The following is an 18,711-nucleotide window of genomic DNA, read 5'->3' on the forward strand; positions in this document are numbered from 1 at the left end:
GACCTAATACTAAACGGATATTTGCCTCAAAGTGAGAGCTGTCACACAGTGCAAAGATCACCTTTTCAGTCATGCAGTATAACATGGTAAATAGAGCAAAGAATGGTGTCAAAAGTAAAAGGAGTGTTTGTTTGAGGTCTGTCCTCAAGACTCAAGATTTAGGGCAGTGACACAAGGGGAAACTTTTCTCTGATATTGCCTTAAAATGTCCTGATGAACCACAACCCTTACCTGATAGGCTCCAACCTGATTTATTTTTTGCCACAGAAACTTTTCCCTTTTAAAATACTTTTATCTTGTTTATCCGAAAAGGAAGCCATGTGATGCTGCCCTTTGGCATCTTCTATTTCAGAAAACTCTACCTCACACTAAGCTGATCTGAATTTTCCATTTGGGACATTCTGCCCAATCCAATTGGTGGAAGTGATAATGAGACAAGTAAGTCTGATACCACACAAGGCAAATCCACTGCTGAGCTAAATACTGGCTTGAGGATCAGACCATCTGGAACGGCAGCAATGCTGAGCCTTGAAGTAGTCATACTCCCACATCAGAGGCAAAAATAAGTCTAAATATAGCTCTTCTTGTAGGGTCATATCCCCTCAGGCAGCAGTGCTCCCCAAACAACAATAAAATCACTGATTTGGCTGAACATACTACATCCACATTTGGTTGTTCCTACAAAAAGATGTTTACACTTTTGCTTCTTTAATCCTTATAAAGCAGGAAATTGACTTTTTTTGACCACTGGACACAGATGCAGTTCAATCTCAAAATGCACCAGCCTCCATAAATAATTTGAAAAAGTCTAAAGGACTCTGGTTACATAAATAAACTGCTTCACAACCATTAACCAGCAGATAATGGTGTCAATCTCTTCTTGCCTTTAGTAATGTCTACATAACTGTGTCTCAGTAGCCTACTTGAAGCTATGATGATTACAAAGATGTGTCAACAACTAGTTTGACTACATGGAAACAGTCTTTTGAGCAGAAAGGGAAAAACATACACACATACACAAAATGTCTTTTTTTTTAAAGACTCGCTGTATCCATTATCTCTTTTCAGATCACTCTGAACCATAAATAAGTTAACAATATAGCTTTTCATAAATAAATTTCAGTCTGTAAAATTCACATATAAATATCCTGCTCCATCTTGCAGAGACTTCCCAGAAAAGAGAAGTGGACCCCCGTTAACGGTAACGCTGCGGTACGGTGCATTTCTTCTCTCCCTTTGACAAAAAAATACAAAGCAGCCAAGGTGTAAACACTAGGACTTTCCCTTTAAAACCTTTGGAGGCATGGACAAAGACAGGTAAATAGAGCTGTGACTTCGTGACGAGACTGAAGATTGTCTCTCCATTGTCTGTCTGGACCTGGGGCAGTGGGGCAGCCCTTTTACTTTTAGACATCGATGACAACTTCTTCCTGGTCCAGTCCCTGATTGATACAGTCTGTGTGCGAAGTGAGAGAAAGAAAAGAGATTGGCTATTGCTAGTGATGGTTGATTGGTTGATTGATTGATTGATTGATATTGAGGTGATGGTTGCTGCTCCTGCTGCATGCTTGGTTTTGGAGACGTGCGGACGTCCATGCAATTGAGCCAGAGGCAGAGAGCTGCCAGGGAAAGAGAGAAAGAGAAGAGAGCTGTCTCTACACTGGTCCTCGTCATCCTGCGGTTCATCTGACTGTCTGAATCTCCCTTTTCCTCTCGCTGCCTCACTGTCCTTCGGAGAAGTGAAAGGCTGGATGCGCTGGTTGTTGCTCAGAGTTCGCTGCTAGGGCCACGGGCGTGTTGACGGGCGTGCTGTTGGCGGGCTGCGGGTTGGTGTCGCCCCCTGGAAAAGTCTTCTCCTGAGACTGGGAGGAGGAGGACGATGAATGGGTGCTTTCACTAGAGCTGCTGCGGGTCTCTGTGCTGGTACTCGTCTTTTTCATCTTCCTCCTCTTTGCTAGTGGCGCCTTGTCGACCGTCTGCAGGCGGAAACCTTCCCGCTTGCATTTGTTAAATGCCTGGAACAAAAAAAAAATGGAATTGGTGAGCTAGTTATAAAGATTTAATTTATAACTATTTAAAATCTGTGCGCTCATTGGAATCATTTCTACTTGAGGCAACATGAGACCACAGACTGCTGAGAAAATACAATTATTCTTAATATGGCACTGACAAAGAATGTGAATTTTATTGGATCGGGAATATCTGGCCAATATCTAATCAACAAAACATGAATTTTATTTTATCCATAAAATACAGAACATTTGTTGTGGGCTGCAGCTAATGATAAATTCCATAATCGATTTATCTGCTGATTATCTGCTGATCTCTGTTATGCGATTAACCGTTTCAAACTGTATTAAACATTGTTGTTTCTTAAAGCCTAAAACCCTGAAGCTCATATAGCTTTAGCTCTATGCTTTGGTGTTTTGTAAGAGTTTAAAAGTTCAAGTAGCAATTGTTAAACACCCATTTTTTTCTCACATTAAAGGTAGCTTTGACGTAAGTGTGGACGGAGGCAGTGGAGGAGCCGAGAATGTCCGGGGTCATGAGTGGGTTGGAGGACAGCTGGCTGTCATCCTGGAGCCAGGCATTGTAACGTAGGCCGCACATCTTAATCCTCTTGTTTGGGTCCACAGTCAGCAGCTCTGCAGGAACAAGACACAGATAATTACCTTTAGCGCTTTTAATACTCGAGTGAGGAAGTGAAGAGGAGTTGATTTCCTCTTCAGGTAGCTCAGTGAGTGGGAGCAACTTTGTACTTTTAAGGTTCAAACCGAGATCCAGATGGAAACATGGGTCGTCCTGCTGACGAAAAACAACCCTTAAAAGCACAATCAAAACATTTAAAGCATCCAGTATTTTTCGGATGCTGTCATTCCAAACATATCTGACTGGTTTGTTACAACAGACACCAACTATATACACGACAGCTAAATCAGAATTTGTAATATTTTGTAATGCTGTAAAGATTCATTCACATTAACTTGTAAAATTGGAGAGAAAATAGGCCTGTGTTTTCAATTAAGACAAGTTGAAAACACACAACATACTAATTTTCACACTATTAGTCTTACTTTTAGTTTTAAGTGTGATGTATCATACAATAGAGGGCATGATACAACGGTCTTATCATTTCTTAGCAATTAGCCAATTTACATTATATATACATGATAGTGAAAAATCTTCCAAAAACCTTTTGTTTTTGTCAAACAAAAATGGAGTCTAAACCACAGTCAGACATCAGGATTTAACAAGCTCCATCCTCACCTTGTATAAGGTCCTTGGCCTGTTGGGACACATTTCTCCAGGCCTCGCTTTCAAAAGAAAAGTCCCCATGTTTGATTTTCTTCATAATCTCCTCAGCACTGGTGTGGGTCAGGCTCTTCTCCTGACACTGAAAAGGCACCTGGCCAGACAGCATGGTGTACTGCAAACAGAGGAAAGTGACACAATCTGCTGTCAAACCAACATGAATACATTTTCTAGGCTCAAACAGCTACACTGGAAATCAAATTTAAATAGTTTGCACAGTCAGTGTGGGCACAGGAAATGCTACATATTGTTTTTGCTACTAATGTTGCCTACGATGAGTTTGGAAAGTAACAGGACATGAGTGTTAAAAAATATCTGTCGTTAAAATGACAACATGCTTTAGAGGGGCTCTTAACCGATCACGACTGTCCACTTCTTTCCATGACCGGGGCTGAACCAGCGCTAAACAGAAGAGCGGCCTGTGCTCAGATGAATGAACAGGATACTCTCACCTTGGCCTGCTTACATCTACCCTCAGATTTCTCATTAAACTGACAGTAGTTGGGAACAGCCCTTTTGGCGGTGGAGGATCTGTCCTGCCCCGATGTCTCGCTCTCTCTCCCTCCCTCTATGTGTCTGCTCACTTTGCTTCCAGGGCATTGTGCACAAAGCTTGTCAGTAGCCATTTCATCAAAGCTCCATGAGGCACACTCCTCCCACATCCCCCCAGGGGGCGTCGGTGCGAAACAACACTTGCACGGAGAGCCCAAGCTCTGTGCGGATGACTGGCCAAGTACAGAAATCTCTCTCTCTCAACTCTCCGCCCCCCCGTGTGCCCTCTCTTTCTCCTCTCTACCTCTCCTTTTAATTTTCCTCTTCTATGCAGAAAAAGGGTGAATTAGGATGACATTTCCGCTACCGGGAAGCAACATCTCATATGAGCGCAGCCATAACCAGCTCTGAGAGCCGGGCTGGTAGCTCTTCACTCTGTGGTGAGCGCTAAACTGTGTCAGCTCACCGCAGGATGCTGAAGGTTGTAGCGCTGAACAAGAGGGGGAGATGAATATCATGCAAAACTGATTACACAGAACATGCACACACATGCATACATACATGTGAACACTGAAGCACAAAAACACCCCCCCTACATACACACACACACACACACACACACACACACACACACACAGCCTGATTTACAGCCAAAATGTGTTAAAATAACAGCTGATTGCTTAATCAGAATGGACAGCAGCAAATGTTGAATCCATAAACAGGATAACATCACTAAATCAATGCTGTATGGAGCTCATGATTAAACATTAATTTGGTTTTAAAAAATGATTCAGTTAACATTATTATCAAAAACAACTTTAGAGTAGAGCTCGGAGCTGTGGATTTTTAAAAGATGTTTATAAATTATACATTTATATAATCAGGTCACTTTTCTGGGGTATTGTGGAAAGTGAGGCCTATACTCTGCAGTCACAAATAGTGCTGCTCCTGAATAGGACTAATCATTGATCTGCTATTTAATCCTACTCATGATTGAGCAGCATCAATGTCATCCAACTGGAAGATGAATTTTGATGAGGTGCGTAATGCTAGGAGTGTCCTCAGTAACTTTTAACCTGATCATATCAAATATTAAATAGCACACAGTAAACATTCTGTACTCACAAGGTTAAAGGTTTAAGATATTTGATCATTTGCCAAGAATGCAATATGTAAGTCTACAGCCCGATTTTAATACACTTCCTTTTTAAGACTTTAAGTCTTACCACCTGACTGAGACATTTTTATTATCATTATTCATTCTAAAATATGATTACACTGTGATTACACATTCTCCTTGCATACTTATTTGTAGAGTTTGTCAAGCAGACCATTAACCATCATTTGGATTAATGCTGCAACAAACAAGTGGGTAGCAGATCCTCAAGTGATGTTATGAAATTGCTTACTCAGTCCAACAAACAGTGAATAAACTTAAAGTTATCTTAAACAAAGACAGTAGGCAAATATTCTTTTTTAAAAGCTGTAACCAGCAATTGGTATTTTAACTAGTTATTCAATTTTCAAAACTGTCACAGATTGATTTTGAAGTGTCTCTGAGTACCAAGTGAAAGATGTTTTCTTTCAACTGTTTACAATTTCTGTGGACACCTGTGGCAGTGCAAAGACAACGGGCTGCTGCTATGTTTCTTTACCCTCAGGATGATGTTGAGCAGAATAATAAATGATTCTCCATCGGTCCAACCACCAGTATTTTGTTTTAACCCGAGCATGGCTCTGTCGTCCCACATCCACTCACCAGAATGACCCCCAGACTCCACAGGTCACAGGACTCATCGTAGCCATCATATTTGAGTATCTCTGGTGCTGCATACTGCAGTGTGAAGCAGGGGGTCTTCAGGAGCTGATTGTCTGGTGGTTTGAGGCGAGCAAAGCCAAAGTCTATGATTTTTATCTCGGAGTTCTCACTCTCGTCTGTGAAGAGCAGGTTCTAGAAAGCAATTCAAGACACGGACAGCAATCATTTCTTTCTGCTCTGCAACACTTACCAAGCTTACCAAATTGGACATCAAGACTTGTCTGACCAGGCACTTTTGACCCATATTAGGGTCAAACAATTTTACTCTTGTTTTGTAGAAGATTGCACAGTCAGAATGACAATATGCCAGATCATACAAAGTTCAGAAAAACACAGTAATTCTGTTTCAAAAGTTTATGATCCAGTGTGTCTGTATTCATCACAAAGACGCAGACTGCTCAGAGAGAAACAGATATCTAGCAGCAGTCCTGCTGAATGTATGTCCAATACCTCGGGTTTAAGGTCCCTGTGTACCACTCCTACATCATGCATGTGACTGACGGCCGACACCAGTTTTCGCATGATGCGGCTGGCCTCAGTTTCGCTGAAATGTTGCTTTCTACGAATTCTCTCCAGCAGCTCCCCTCCACCGAGCAGCTCCAGAACCACGTACGTGTGGAGCTACAGCGAACACACACACACACACACACACACACACACACACACACACACACACACAAAAAAGGAGTATGTTTACAACTCTGACCCACCTCTATTACACCAATTTTCCAACCTTTATTCTTTGACACTTTCTGAAAAGTGCAGTGGGTGCAAACATTTGTGTGGGTTCTGCAGTTAAGCAAATACTGAAAAGTTTGTGTTACTCAGTCTTTTCTTTCACAGCTTGAACTGCAAGTCGAAAACAGCTGAATGTTAAATGATGAAATGATAGACGAGAATTTTTTTGTTGCAGAAATATAGCAAAAGCATCCTTGATCAAACCATCATGGCAGTGAGTAAAAGTGAAAGGGGCCAAGCAAAGTGGGAAGGGAATAATGTGTCTGGGCAGCGGGGTAGAATTTCTCATTAGTGCTGGGTCTAGGGAACAAAGGCAGGGCTTGGTTGAGGCGAGACGACGCAGCGTTGCTTTGATCTGGGTCACAGGCCTCTGAGGTACAGTAATAACCCCACTGAGCTCATCAGGACTAAAGTGGTGCTCCTAAGCTTGAAGGACCGGGGTTAATGAACCTGTACACAGTCAGCCACACGGACACACCTCCCCAATAACTGAGGTAAGCAGTTGGAAACACATGCACACTTACTTTGGTTTGAGTGTGCGGCTCGATTAGCAGCACAAGTGAATCTAGGTTGTATCTTTTCAGTGTTACAAAGCGCATGTTTATACAGCTGCAGTTTAAAAATACATTTGGTGTGAAATATCGAGCACACGGAGAGATGTTTATGGGACAATACATGAGGAGACAGAGACAGACCTCGAGGGCTTCAAGCATCCCTATTAATCTGCCTTGTTCCAGTTCCAGGACTTAATAAGGCTGCAGTCTCCACAGGCTCCACGGAGAGCCATGCAAAACAGCTTATGGTGACAAATGTAATCGCAGAGATCGACCTTACCTGGTCATGGTAAATTTCATGTAACTTGACGATGTTAGGATGGCCATCGCAGAGCTTCAGGGCTGCTATTTCCCGCTGAGTCTGTGCCTCCATCCTACAGCAAAGACAAGCAGGAAGCCAGATAACTGTCATGAAATACAACATAAATACACAGACACAGCAGAGTGAGACATCGACTTTTCAGAGGGCAGTTTTTGTATCCTTTGACTGGTTTTCAATGGACATTTTGGTCTGAAGTGGACAATCTTAGTGAATTATGCAGAAGTGCTTTTGCATTACATATTAGCAAATAAATATAGTATTATGTCCTAAGAGATGCAAAAGCAGGCTCTAGAAGACAGAATAGTGTATCTATCAACCATTAGCTTTCAACCATTAACAGTGGATTGTGTGGGGTTGCCATTTACTTCACATATCACCTAAGGAAGCCCACAAGGTTCAGTTCTCTACCACACTGCTTTTTTTCTAATGACATGAATGGACAAATTCCAGCTAATGCACAGTATTGTTAGAGCCACAATATCTGTTGCTACACTGATCGTCTGTGTTGACTGGAGTCCTACAACACACTCCTCCATAGACAAAGCTTATTTTGTAGTAAAATCAACCAGGTTTGTGAGCAGAGATCTGGCTACATTTATTTACACCACATCTGGCAACCTCGAACAGGAGAATAGGGCAAATAAAATCTGTCTGAGAAATTATATAATCCAGTGAAATTACGACATTATTTTGCATTCACCAGTGCATTCAAAAGGCCATTTCTAATTTCTGCCAGGGAGACGAGAAGAGTAGGTGACTAATTTATCCAGTCATACTGTAAACATCACACAGCTAACGGCATTTAGGTTGGCAAACACATCTGAGCGTGTGGGCTGTGAGCCTGTACCTCTTGCTGACAATCTTGACTGCGTATTTCTGTCCAGTCTTCTTGTGTGTGCACCGTCTGCAGATGGAGAAGCTACCCTCTCCCAGAGCACTGTCCCTCAGGTCCATCTCATAACTCATATAGAAAGGTGAGTCCTGCACAGGGAAACAAATTAAGTTGTGTCAACTATATATTTTAACTAAGAGGCATCGCCACAGTCTCCAATACTTTCAAGTGAACTAAATTAAAGAATGAACTCAGTGTTGTCTTCAATAAAATGGTTGTAAAATATTTCATGTGATTAAAAAATTAAAACTTGTTGTTTTTTTTGTCTTTATAAAAATGTTTTGTTATTTCACCGCACATTGACCTGCAACAGTTCATGAAAACCGTTTCATGAGGAACCCAGTAAACTTCTCTTATTGTGCAATGTTGTCAGAATTCAACTGAATACAAAAAGAGAAAGAGGGAAGTGGCAAATGTACAAAGTAACAAAGCGGTAATAAACCTAGATTTTCCAGACCTGTGTTAAGATGTTGAAGGTCAGAAGGTCAGTACAGGATAAGATGAGAATGACTGTTAGATAGCTTCCCGTGTGGCAGAACATAAAACATATAAAACACTGTGAGCTGAGGAATTCTGAGCACATTTTCGGCACAGTTAGGCCTCATTGCTCTGCTGAAACGACCTTTTCTGAAGCATGTAAAGAGCAAAGGATTTAAGTAGACAAAGACCAAGGTTATCTGCAAGCCAAAATGCTGATTTTCACTTAACAGGAATTTAATTTAATATTGCAGCATTTTGTTAATTAACTGAACATTACTAAAAAGATTTTTGACTGAAAAGTATTCAAATGATTAATTACAATCCTCATCCCCAATATAACAAATGCGATAACAAATCTTGCAACATTTGTGAAACAGCTCAGTTTCATATCACTTAAATCTCCACACCAGCAAGTCCCCAGGATGTTGATGAGAGAGCTTGTATCCCAGTGAGTTCACAATGCACTGCTACCTTCTAAAAAGCATTTTGTTGCACAGATATACAAATGCATTCATGAACAAACATAAATAAACGGGCTCATGCCTGAAAACCTGAGTGCAGTAAAACCAGTACAGTAGGAAAAAAAAAGTTCCAGTGGAATAGAGGCAGGGAAAAAGTCTCATCTGTCTGTGACAGCAGCCATTAACTTAAGTGTGTTTGTGCAGGGGGATCCAAGCCCATTCATCTTACCTTCATCATGGCGCTGCGGGCCACCGCAGCAGAGCCTGGCCTCTCAGAGCTCCCACACAGCTGGACAGGGTCGTCCATCACCACATTCCTCTTAAACAGGATGGAAGGGGCCATGAAAGAGTAGCCCTGCACACAGAACACATGAACTCTAGATGTTTACATTTCACTAAGACATAAAGTGAGGGTTGGACTATATGGACAGTGGAAATGGGAGCATCCTTTCTCTTTACAGCCGCAGAAAAGACAGCAGCATTACAATCTCCCGATTATACTTTATTATATAAATATATAATATAAATATACAATGGTTTTGATCACTGATTAAACATTTTGTGTATTTTTTTAAGGAAAAAAAAATCTCCAGCTTCTTAAATGTGAATATTTTCTGTTTCTTTACTCCTCTATGACAGTAAACTGAATGTCTTTGAGTTGTGGAGACATTTGATGATGTCATCTTGGGATACACTGATCGATATTTTCTCCATTCTCACCATTTTATGACATTTCATATACCAAACAACTAATCATTTAATAATGGACAGATTAATTGACAATGAAATTAATCGTTAGTTGCTAATTTATAGACACCGTTTTGAATATTTCCAAATGTACTGTAAAACTTCAAATTGTCGTGCATTTTCTACAAATGTTTTCATGTCAAACCAGCCTGTGAGCTCCCAAATCTGTTAATTTGTGAGTGACAGTGGCTGTCCAGCTGTTCCTATTGTTCGACCTGTCATTGTGAAGCGCTGCCTGCTTAATTCCAGCTGTGGGGAGCCCAAAGCTTTGAGCTGGCATTAATCTCTCTTTCCCTTTTTCAGCAACACACACACAGCTGTGTGGTATGTAGTGACAGCCATGGATGGACGGAAGGATGGATGTTGAATGAAAGAGATGCCCTAAATTGCCGGGCTTGAATATTTGATTGCTCTGCTGTGAAATTACATCTTGGCGCTCTTAATGCAATTTTAATTTTGTTTTGTGAGGCACCGTGGGGGTGCAAGTGCACAGTTTAAAATTGGGATTGCTGTCGTTATCTCAGAGATTGCTAGGCTTGCAAATTATAAAGACCACAAAATTTCAGACTATGTGAATGGCAGCTGAGAGCGAAAAAAGCCAAGATGAAGTTGGCAATCAAAGACTGAAGGCGTAACCGAGACAGACGTGGTGATGCTCTCAAAGTGTAACCTTTTATTCCATGAGAGAAGCCCGTTAATGGATCTATTGATCTACCGAGCTCAAGGATCCAGAAGGCAATCAGCGTAGAAATTTCATGCAATACATCAGACAGCCATCAGCTGGCACGGAGTTGTGGGCCATATTATGGTTCAAAGCTACATCAAAAATAGTCATTCACATCTGTTACTTCAATAAGAGCTGCATATGGCAGCAATTACTTCAATAAAAGACTCTTTAGTCAATCTGAATACCAGTGCACACAGACAGACTCATGTTGACTTACAGCAACCTTTTGAGGACATTCAAAACTTCACTTGATTACTTCAATTGCTGTGGAGTATGTCAAATATAGTCACAGACAAAAAGTGGATAATGTATAATGCAATTTTTCATCCGTGTCAACATTTCACACTGCCTGCAACCAAAGCCCAGACAAACATCAGCACAAAGCAGATGCAAATATAAATGCTGTGCTGTGCAATGACCTGCAACGAGCACAAAGGAACGTTCCAGTCTGTAAAAAAAAAACAAAAAACCATGAGTCACAACACAAAATAGTCTGGTTGTCTAAGGTCCCTAAACACCTTCCCACCTGGAAGATGCGGTCGCAGTTCTGGGGCAAAGCTGCAGGAGAGTAGGTGGGGTCCATTTCTGTGAACTCTTCCGCAAAGTTGCTCACGTCCAGCTCATCCCGAATCACCGGCTTGAACGGGGCAGGCACCTTCTTAGCTGCCAAGTCCTCCCAGTTAATTTTCTGAAGTGAGTTCAAAGAAAAACATTGAGGTTTGTCCCCATTCTTATCAACACAGCTTATGCAAACAGCCTCAGTTATTTTAAGTGTTGCTCACTCAAAGCAGCCCCATTATGTGTAGTAACAGCCCACCCAGCCATTTAGTTCTTCTAAATATTGTGAAACAGTCAGGACAGGCAATGAGATCCACCTGGTAAAATGGGTGTTTTTTAACATTCTCTGCACCATTGGGACCTGAGCCCAATCTCTTCTTTGGGTCTTTGATGAGGAGTCGCTGGATGAGGTCTTTGGCCAGTGGTCCCATGTCTTTGGGGAAAGGAGGATCCTTTTTTGAAATCCTCCTGTGGTGTGTGAGACAGATTCGGTCAGTGCTGCAGAGTGATTATGACTGAAGGCTAGCTGAAAACTGTGGCTGATGATCAGGGAGAATCCATACTTGGCAATGTCCGTGTGTGAGTTCTCATCTCCATCAACGGTGAAGGGTGATCCGCCAGTCAAAAGCTCGTACATCAACACGCCGAGGCTCCACCAGTCCACCGCCTGGAATGCATGAAAGCACCCACCCGTGACTTCAGCTTAACAGACTAAAGGAAAAATCTCACCAGAGGGCACACACGTGCAGGAATACAGAGGGGAGATTCTGGGCTGCTTGGTTTGATCGAACAGATGACAGCATAAAATATAAAACTAGAAATTACCTTGTCATGTCCAGACTCTCCTCCTTCCACAATTTCTGGAGCCATATATTCAATGGTGCCACAGACAGAAAACGCCCTTTCCATCTGTTTAAAGAAACGCACAAACTCATCAATAGATACATTTTCACTTCTCTGTGTGTAAAATGCCAGGAAGAATAAAGCACCAGAAGAACTTGGTTTCAAACACGTATTTCTCTATGACAATAAAAAAGGTTCCCTGTGGTTGTGTTTTTGGAGCAGTTTTTCTATGAGCAGGTCCCCAGTTTGTTTGTCTTGTGCATGTACAGGAGGATGCGCTTACACCGCTGACACTGCACACATTCCTGCCAATGGTTTCACACTACCCCACTGATCTACAGGTGGAGGTAATGCTACATGAAATGCAGTAATGAGGCAACAAAGGTAGGAAAGAAGAAGAGTCCATTAGGTGTGTTAGACCTCAAGGAGACAAACAGAACAAACAGTTGCTGAATGCTGATTGGAGCATGGACATACGTGACGTCACCTTTTTCTAGCTCGTAGGAAGATTTCTTTCATATGAAACTTTGGCAGAAAACAGCGTGCTCAAGTAGAACCCAATTGCTGACAGAAAAAAAGCTGATTGAGAGAATAGTTTTAAGGGCCTTTAGAGAAAAATAATTAAAACTATTAAATTATTAAAACAGACGGATAATCAGTTTTGATTATACATTTGCAATTAGTCCGACATCAGCTTCTACACTCTGACTGCGAGGTTTTAATACATAATGTTGAGACATACTGTACCTGATCAAATTCTTTACTGAGGCCAAAGTCTGTGAGAACTATATGACCACTTGAATCCAGTAGAATATTCTCAAGTTTCAGGTCCCGATAGACAATCCCAAGCTGCAACAAGAAGATGACAGCGGGGCAAGTGAAAAATACGAAGCATGTAAGCAGCAATAGATAACATGTGAACAGACAACAGGCGTTGATTGTGTTGAATCTGGGGTTTACCTTGTGTAGATGTTCTAGTGCCAACACAATCTCTCCGCTATACAGGGCTACTTCTTGCTCCTTGAACCGCACCCTTTGCACCAAATGTGTGAAGAGCTCCCCACCATTTACATAATCTATAAAGGAAGAGATCATGTATGCCATGCTTCATCCAAAATTATATAAGTTAGTAAAAAAAAAAAAATTCTGCACAGAAGGGCAGATAGTTCTTTTAAATTTTTGTCAATACTATTTTATTCAGTTGGTGAATTTCTTTCACAGGGTTAAAGGCAATCATTAATTTTTTCTTTTGATTATATAAACATAACACAGAAGTGGCGATCTGCAGCACATGACAGGCAGTTTCCTATCAAATATCCTAACCGAGAATGAGGTGCAGCTTTGTATCCGTCTGGAAGGCATAATGAAGTGTGACGAGGAATGGCGACTGGCGGATGTGCTCCAGCACTTGCCGCTCGGTCCGTGTGTGTTCAGCAGTCTTTGCCTTTTGTACGATAGTGGCCTTCTTCAAAACCTTCATGGCATACAGCTTCCCCGCATCATGACCGCTCACTTTCCTCACCAGGAACACCTTGCCGTATGCTGGTGGTTAAAATAAACACAGACAGAGGGCAAAGTTCAGTGCAGAGAGCGACTGGTATGACATCATTCCAATAACACACAATATCGGATGCCAGATTGACACTAAATCTAAATGTCATATTCTGTCCAGCACAGAGAGAGACTACAGTTAAATGATTTACTCACCTCCTGTGCCCAGCACCTTTAATAGCTCAAAGTTTTCAATGCCCACTCTCTCTACATGGCCCGTCAGGTTGGCTGAAGTCAAAGCAGAAATAAAATATTAGAGAACCAGATAAACCACTCAACTCATATGAGAAAACAAATGTGGCTTGGATGATAATATTCTAAAAAACAAGAGATAACAAACATCATGTTACACTATGTTGCTGGAGATCAGTAGAATATAAGCGTGCAAGATATTTTCCACATTAAGTATTTTTCCACTGACTGACCAACTGTGGCTTATCTGGAACATGGGAAAATTTATGTTTATATCACGGCACTGACAGCCCTGCTATTTGCGACTGCAATTGCTGTTTGCAGTTGCATTATAAATCTCCCACCTACCATGACTGGTGCCACATTAGACGAGACACTGGCGAATTACCTTGACCTACAAGCCATTATCTAAAAATAGCAAAACACTATATACTAAGTATAAACTTCAGATAATAGGTACACGTTTTGAACGTAGATTGCAAAGTACAGGTGAAGGGTCTGGTTCTTTAAACTATGTTTCATCCCAGTCCTTCTCTACACTACAGCTGTTTCTGCCTCTAAATGATTAAAAGGTGAAAAGATGCTCAGCTAACCAGCAAGCTAATAAGCTGACATTTCACCAATCAAATAACCAGCATCTCGCCACAATCAGTGAAGACACTGTATTCAATACTGTTAACAGCTAAGTTGTAAATACATTTGACACTAATCATCTATTTTAGCCATTGTACCCAAAAGGCACATTACATCCCCTTACAGTCCTCTATACGTTTTGTTTTGTAACTAGTGCTCATGTTATAAATAATTGATTCTTGTGTTTCATTTTGATTGAATGAACGGTGAATGGGACATAACATCAGACATAATACATGTATCATTAGTAAGTTTCCTTCATGTAAACAAAGATCTAAAGAAAGCAAGACTTCTGCTAAAAAAACAATTTGCCTTGCTTAACTTGCTCGCAAATACGCAACAGTAGAAGATAATCTTCCATGTAAGTGCAAGCAAACATGCTACATGACAGAGCAAAAAGTCATTATGTTCCATCAAAGATCTCCAGTGAATTCAGCACACACCGTCAGTGACTCGTGTCTTTCTAAATCACAGAGTCCCACTACAGCTGACTGAGCGTAGCGCGCTTTTAGACATGCATGTCCATTGTAGTGAACGCATTCCTTCTGTCTCTGAAACGCTCTGAAAATAGGCTACTGAGCAATTAAAACAGCTGATTTAATCTTCTCCGTTGCTTCTCCTGTAGCGCACGAGAAGAGATGCTGCAACTATCAGGCAGTCCGTGTGCATACAGTATCATTTCAAACAACAACAACACTGTCCTCCAAATTGAGGTCAGAGGTTCAGGTTGCGTAACACTCTTGTCAAGCTCACCCTGCCGGGGCCAAGTTTGATTTCTGTGTCTATTAATAGACTATCAGAGGTGTCTAACCAGATGATGTCTTATTGCTTGACAGGAGGGACCTCTTCAGTCTCTTCCGTCAGAAAAGCTCATGTTCCTCAAAAAAAAAAAAAAAAGCTTTCCTTTTTCTTTTTATTTTGTAACACGCCAACACAGGCAGGACTAAGACTATTCAAACTGACAAACTCTGGTTATCATGTCCACCGTAGTTAAAACAGTAAAACCTACATTTTTTTTTCAGGCAAAAATCCTTGATATCCAGCAGGAAGATTGAAACAGGAGCAATTATGAATTGCTTGAGAAGAATGCATTTGCAAAAGCATGAAATCTGATTTTTTAGATCCCTTTATTTTACTGTATTGTCTGCACTGGGTCAAATGCCACAGACTGGGTCTTACTGTACGTGGGGTCAAGTTGATATGGCAGCTGAAATGCCGTGTGAAATTTGATACAAAAAGCAAGTGCCAGTGACAACTAGACCGACTGCATATTTAGGGCAGGGCAGTAAATGGGGGTGCAGCATAGTCATGTTGCAGCCTGAACAGCAGCACTGTGTTATTATGAACCAGTTGCAGCTGCAGGCAGTGTCCAACTTCATTCAGCAGCGCCCTGCATTGTATCAGTGGACTTGCCACTCAAAGCAACCACCATCACTGAGGTCTCAATCATTAATATCTGGGAATTGCAACGGTAAATATAATTGCATTTCATGGTCTGATCTATTTTTGAGTCACGTTTGGAGATGCTGCTGATCTATGTCAACAGTACTTCACTCATCATTCAGTAAGACTGAAACAAAGCACAAACACAAGCCAGTAGGATTCAGCACAGCCGTCACAGCTTCACCTTGGGGATGATGTTGAATAGTGTTTACCTGCATGTCATTATTACACGAACCTAAAGTGTCTCACCTTACTGCTGATGTACGACAATGTATAATGTGCAGAATGAAAACAAGCTAGCGTTAACTCTTGTGATCTGACAGCACTGCAGCCGTGTCTGCTCTTCGCTGGCTAAGGAGAAGTTAGCTAACAAATCCAGGCAATAACAGGAAAACCAACTCATTTAGAAATTAGCCTTAAGTTAGGACGTTGGCAATGGCAAAAAATAAACTTGCAGGAAATCTCTGTCTGTGAATTTAGCCTATTACACGTTGACAACTAGCTTAAGCTAATGCTTTTACCCGGATTGACAACGGCTATAAAGTGGCAGTTTGCTAACGTTAGTAAACTGGTTAGATAACATTAGTTTGCGTGACTTAGCAGTAGCCTCGCAGGTAATAAGGACAGTCAGCTAACGTTAGCCTTCCTCTGCCATTTTTGGACTTGAGTAACGTTAACGTCAATGTTAGCGCTCACTACAAATGCCCATTGACAGTGACAGTTGGCTCCTCCAAGCTAGCAGGCTAACCTTTCTCTGGGGCACGTGTCGGCTAAACATAAACGTAGTAAATAAAACAGTCTGCGTTAAAAGTTTGACGAGCTCGCAGATGAGTTAACTTACCATTTTTCAGCTCGTGTTTCACAGTAAAGAGGTCACCTTCTCTGGAAGATCCCTCCATCGGGGATGGCATCGTAATTTCGTGTTCCAATTATGTTCAAAGATGCTTTTTCAGACACAATTACGTTCACCTCGCAAGCTAGTTTGCAGTATTAGCATGCAGGAACTGGATTATTAAACCAGAGGATTAAACTCCTGATAGTTAGGCGCCAAACTTAGCAGATATGTAGGCAGAATGTTGATACTAGACGTAGCGGCAAGCAAGCCCGAAGGAAACACTTGCTTCTTCCAGCACACCACCACTACCACTACCATCGCAACCAGACAGTCCCTCTTCGCTGATTGGAGTTGCTATGTGAAGATCTGACCTGTGATTGGATGTTTTCGTGTTAGCGACACATGATCCCGCCTCCCTCGCAAAGACAGATGCTGCATTCAAATGTCCCTCGTACACGCTCAAGTCAAAGGTCAGAAGTGTAAACATTAAAGTTCAATCAATTGTGCATAACAGGATACTTCCTAAATGTAACATGTAAGTTGTGTTGTGGTAATAAGCTTTACTAAATGAAGTGTTAGCACTGTATTTTTGAGTAACTAAGTACTTCACTCAAGTGCTGTAAAGTATAATGTTGATGGATTTTACTTGTGTGTTTCCACTTGATATCACTTTGCAATCCCACACATATTGCACGATTTACTGCCAACTTATTTTGAAGATATAATTACTGTTGTAAAGATCAACTTTTCACAGACGAAACATATGATGATATTATAAAACAAGATGCAACTCATCCATTTTCACTGCATCAGTGATAATCAGACAATATAACAATTGCTACATTCACTTAAGTATGTTGTTGGCACTATTCATTTACACTGAGTATAAAATTTAATTATGTAATGAAATGCCTTTGCATTTTCCAACAGCAACTTCGAGCATCATGTTCCGCCATAGTTGAAGGTAGGTAGTGGTGTCAGGCAGGCAAATATTGAGCAAGAAAGACACCATATCTGAGACAGGATCAGTTCCTGTAGGTGGTGGTGCAAAAACATCTGAGGTGATGTAATCATCATTGAAAATGGGTTTATGTTGGTTATTTTATGTTGTATGTACAAAGTGACAATGAGATGCCTTAATTTTACAGGGAGTCGTATAAGCTTTGACCTGATACAGATAAAAAAAAATGCAAAAATGCTGCTGGTGATGATTGGCCACATGAATAAATGGACTGGAGCTTTATCATCAGCTTATAATTAGTCATGTCCATCTTAAAACCTGTAGTAAACTTCAGGGACACTGTGTTAAATCAGCTACAGTACAGCCTGTGTCTATGTGTAGGAGCCATTTTCCCAAACACAGGTTATGTTAATGTAGTTCACAGATTTGTACACCGGGTGTCACCTTTGTGCTGTGATCAATACAGGATACAGGAAGGAACTTTCACAGCATGAAATGAGGTAACGTTTGCTCTGTATTAATTTCATTGGACAGCGTGCACATGACCGTCTGTGCAACCCCTCTGAATGAGACATGAAAATTCAATTATGTGCTAAAGTAATTCACATGTAGTGACAATGCAGCGTGAGAAGGTCAAAAGGTTTTGTGAGGATCATTTGAGTTTGGCTCTTCCAGCAGAACTCTCACACACAGACCGACACTTGTATATTTTTTTTTAGATATTTTATTTGTTATTTCTGTATTTCAGCTTCTGCTCTACCATGACTTGTGTTTCATCTTCACTTTTTACTTGCAGACTTTCTTTTTGTCCAAGCATTGTTAGAAGGACATTGTGACTTAAGAGTCAATGCATATGCTTATAGCAAATAAAGAACTTTTTAAACCTAATTTGTATTGACAATACTTGCATTGAAAGATAGAATAGGTAGGTTAATAACTGCAGTTTTGCGTCTACTTTACTCTTGTGATGGCTGTAAATAATAAACATCTAAATATATCTAAATGCAAAGTCGGATATGTGAAACTTAAATTAAACAACAAACATATTTCAAATATGTGTAGCTAAGGGCTATTTAAACTTCCCAATGCAAACACACTTTTATTAAGTTTACAGTTTGAAGTCTCTCAAACAGACTTTCTGCCTCCACCTT

At 41.0% G+C, this 18,711-nt stretch overlaps 1 protein-coding gene across 1 annotated transcript; it reads right to left on the bottom strand.

Moving 5' to 3' along the window:
• Positions 1-968: 968 nt before the first annotated feature.
• On the bottom strand, positions 969-16,822 carry rps6ka5 (ribosomal protein S6 kinase, polypeptide 5). The gene is made up of 17 exons (XM_070842283.1): positions 16,606-16,822; positions 13,653-13,724; positions 13,269-13,487; positions 12,906-13,021; positions 12,693-12,794; positions 11,928-12,011; positions 11,666-11,769; positions 11,420-11,570; positions 11,071-11,232; positions 9,300-9,425; positions 8,085-8,218; positions 7,196-7,289; positions 6,074-6,244; positions 5,564-5,755; positions 3,268-3,427; positions 2,482-2,645; positions 969-2,015 (listed from the first exon to the last, which is right to left on the bottom strand). Exons 1-17 carry the CDS (start codon positions 16,673-16,675, stop codon positions 1,722-1,724), a joined length of 2,415 nt encoding a protein of 804 aa, XP_070698384.1. The 5' UTR covers positions 16,676-16,822; the 3' UTR covers positions 969-1,721.
• Between the last annotated feature and the right edge of the window lie 1,889 nt (positions 16,823-18,711).

This window comes from Pempheris klunzingeri, chromosome 13, assembly GCF_042242105.1.
Source record: "Pempheris klunzingeri isolate RE-2024b chromosome 13, fPemKlu1.hap1, whole genome shotgun sequence".
In the NCBI taxonomy this organism is placed as follows: Eukaryota; Metazoa; Chordata; class Actinopteri; order Acropomatiformes; family Pempheridae; genus Pempheris; species Pempheris klunzingeri.

What these genes read in the sequence shown, in the direction of transcription:
- rps6ka5 (XM_070842283.1), bottom strand. Translation starts at nt 16,675, where the DNA reads ATGCCATCCCCGATGGAGGGATCTTCCAGAGAAGGTGACCTCTTTACT. An exon ending in ACTGCGACCGCATCTTCCAG is followed by an intron (nt 9,426 to 11,070) that starts GTGGGAAGGTGT and finishes TTCTGTGTGCAG; the next exon opens with GGCTACTCTTTCATGGCCCC. An exon ending in ACAGGGACCTTAAACCCGAG is followed by an intron (nt 5,756 to 6,073) that starts GTATTGGACATA and finishes ATTGCTTTCTAG; the next exon opens with AACCTGCTCTTCACAGACGA.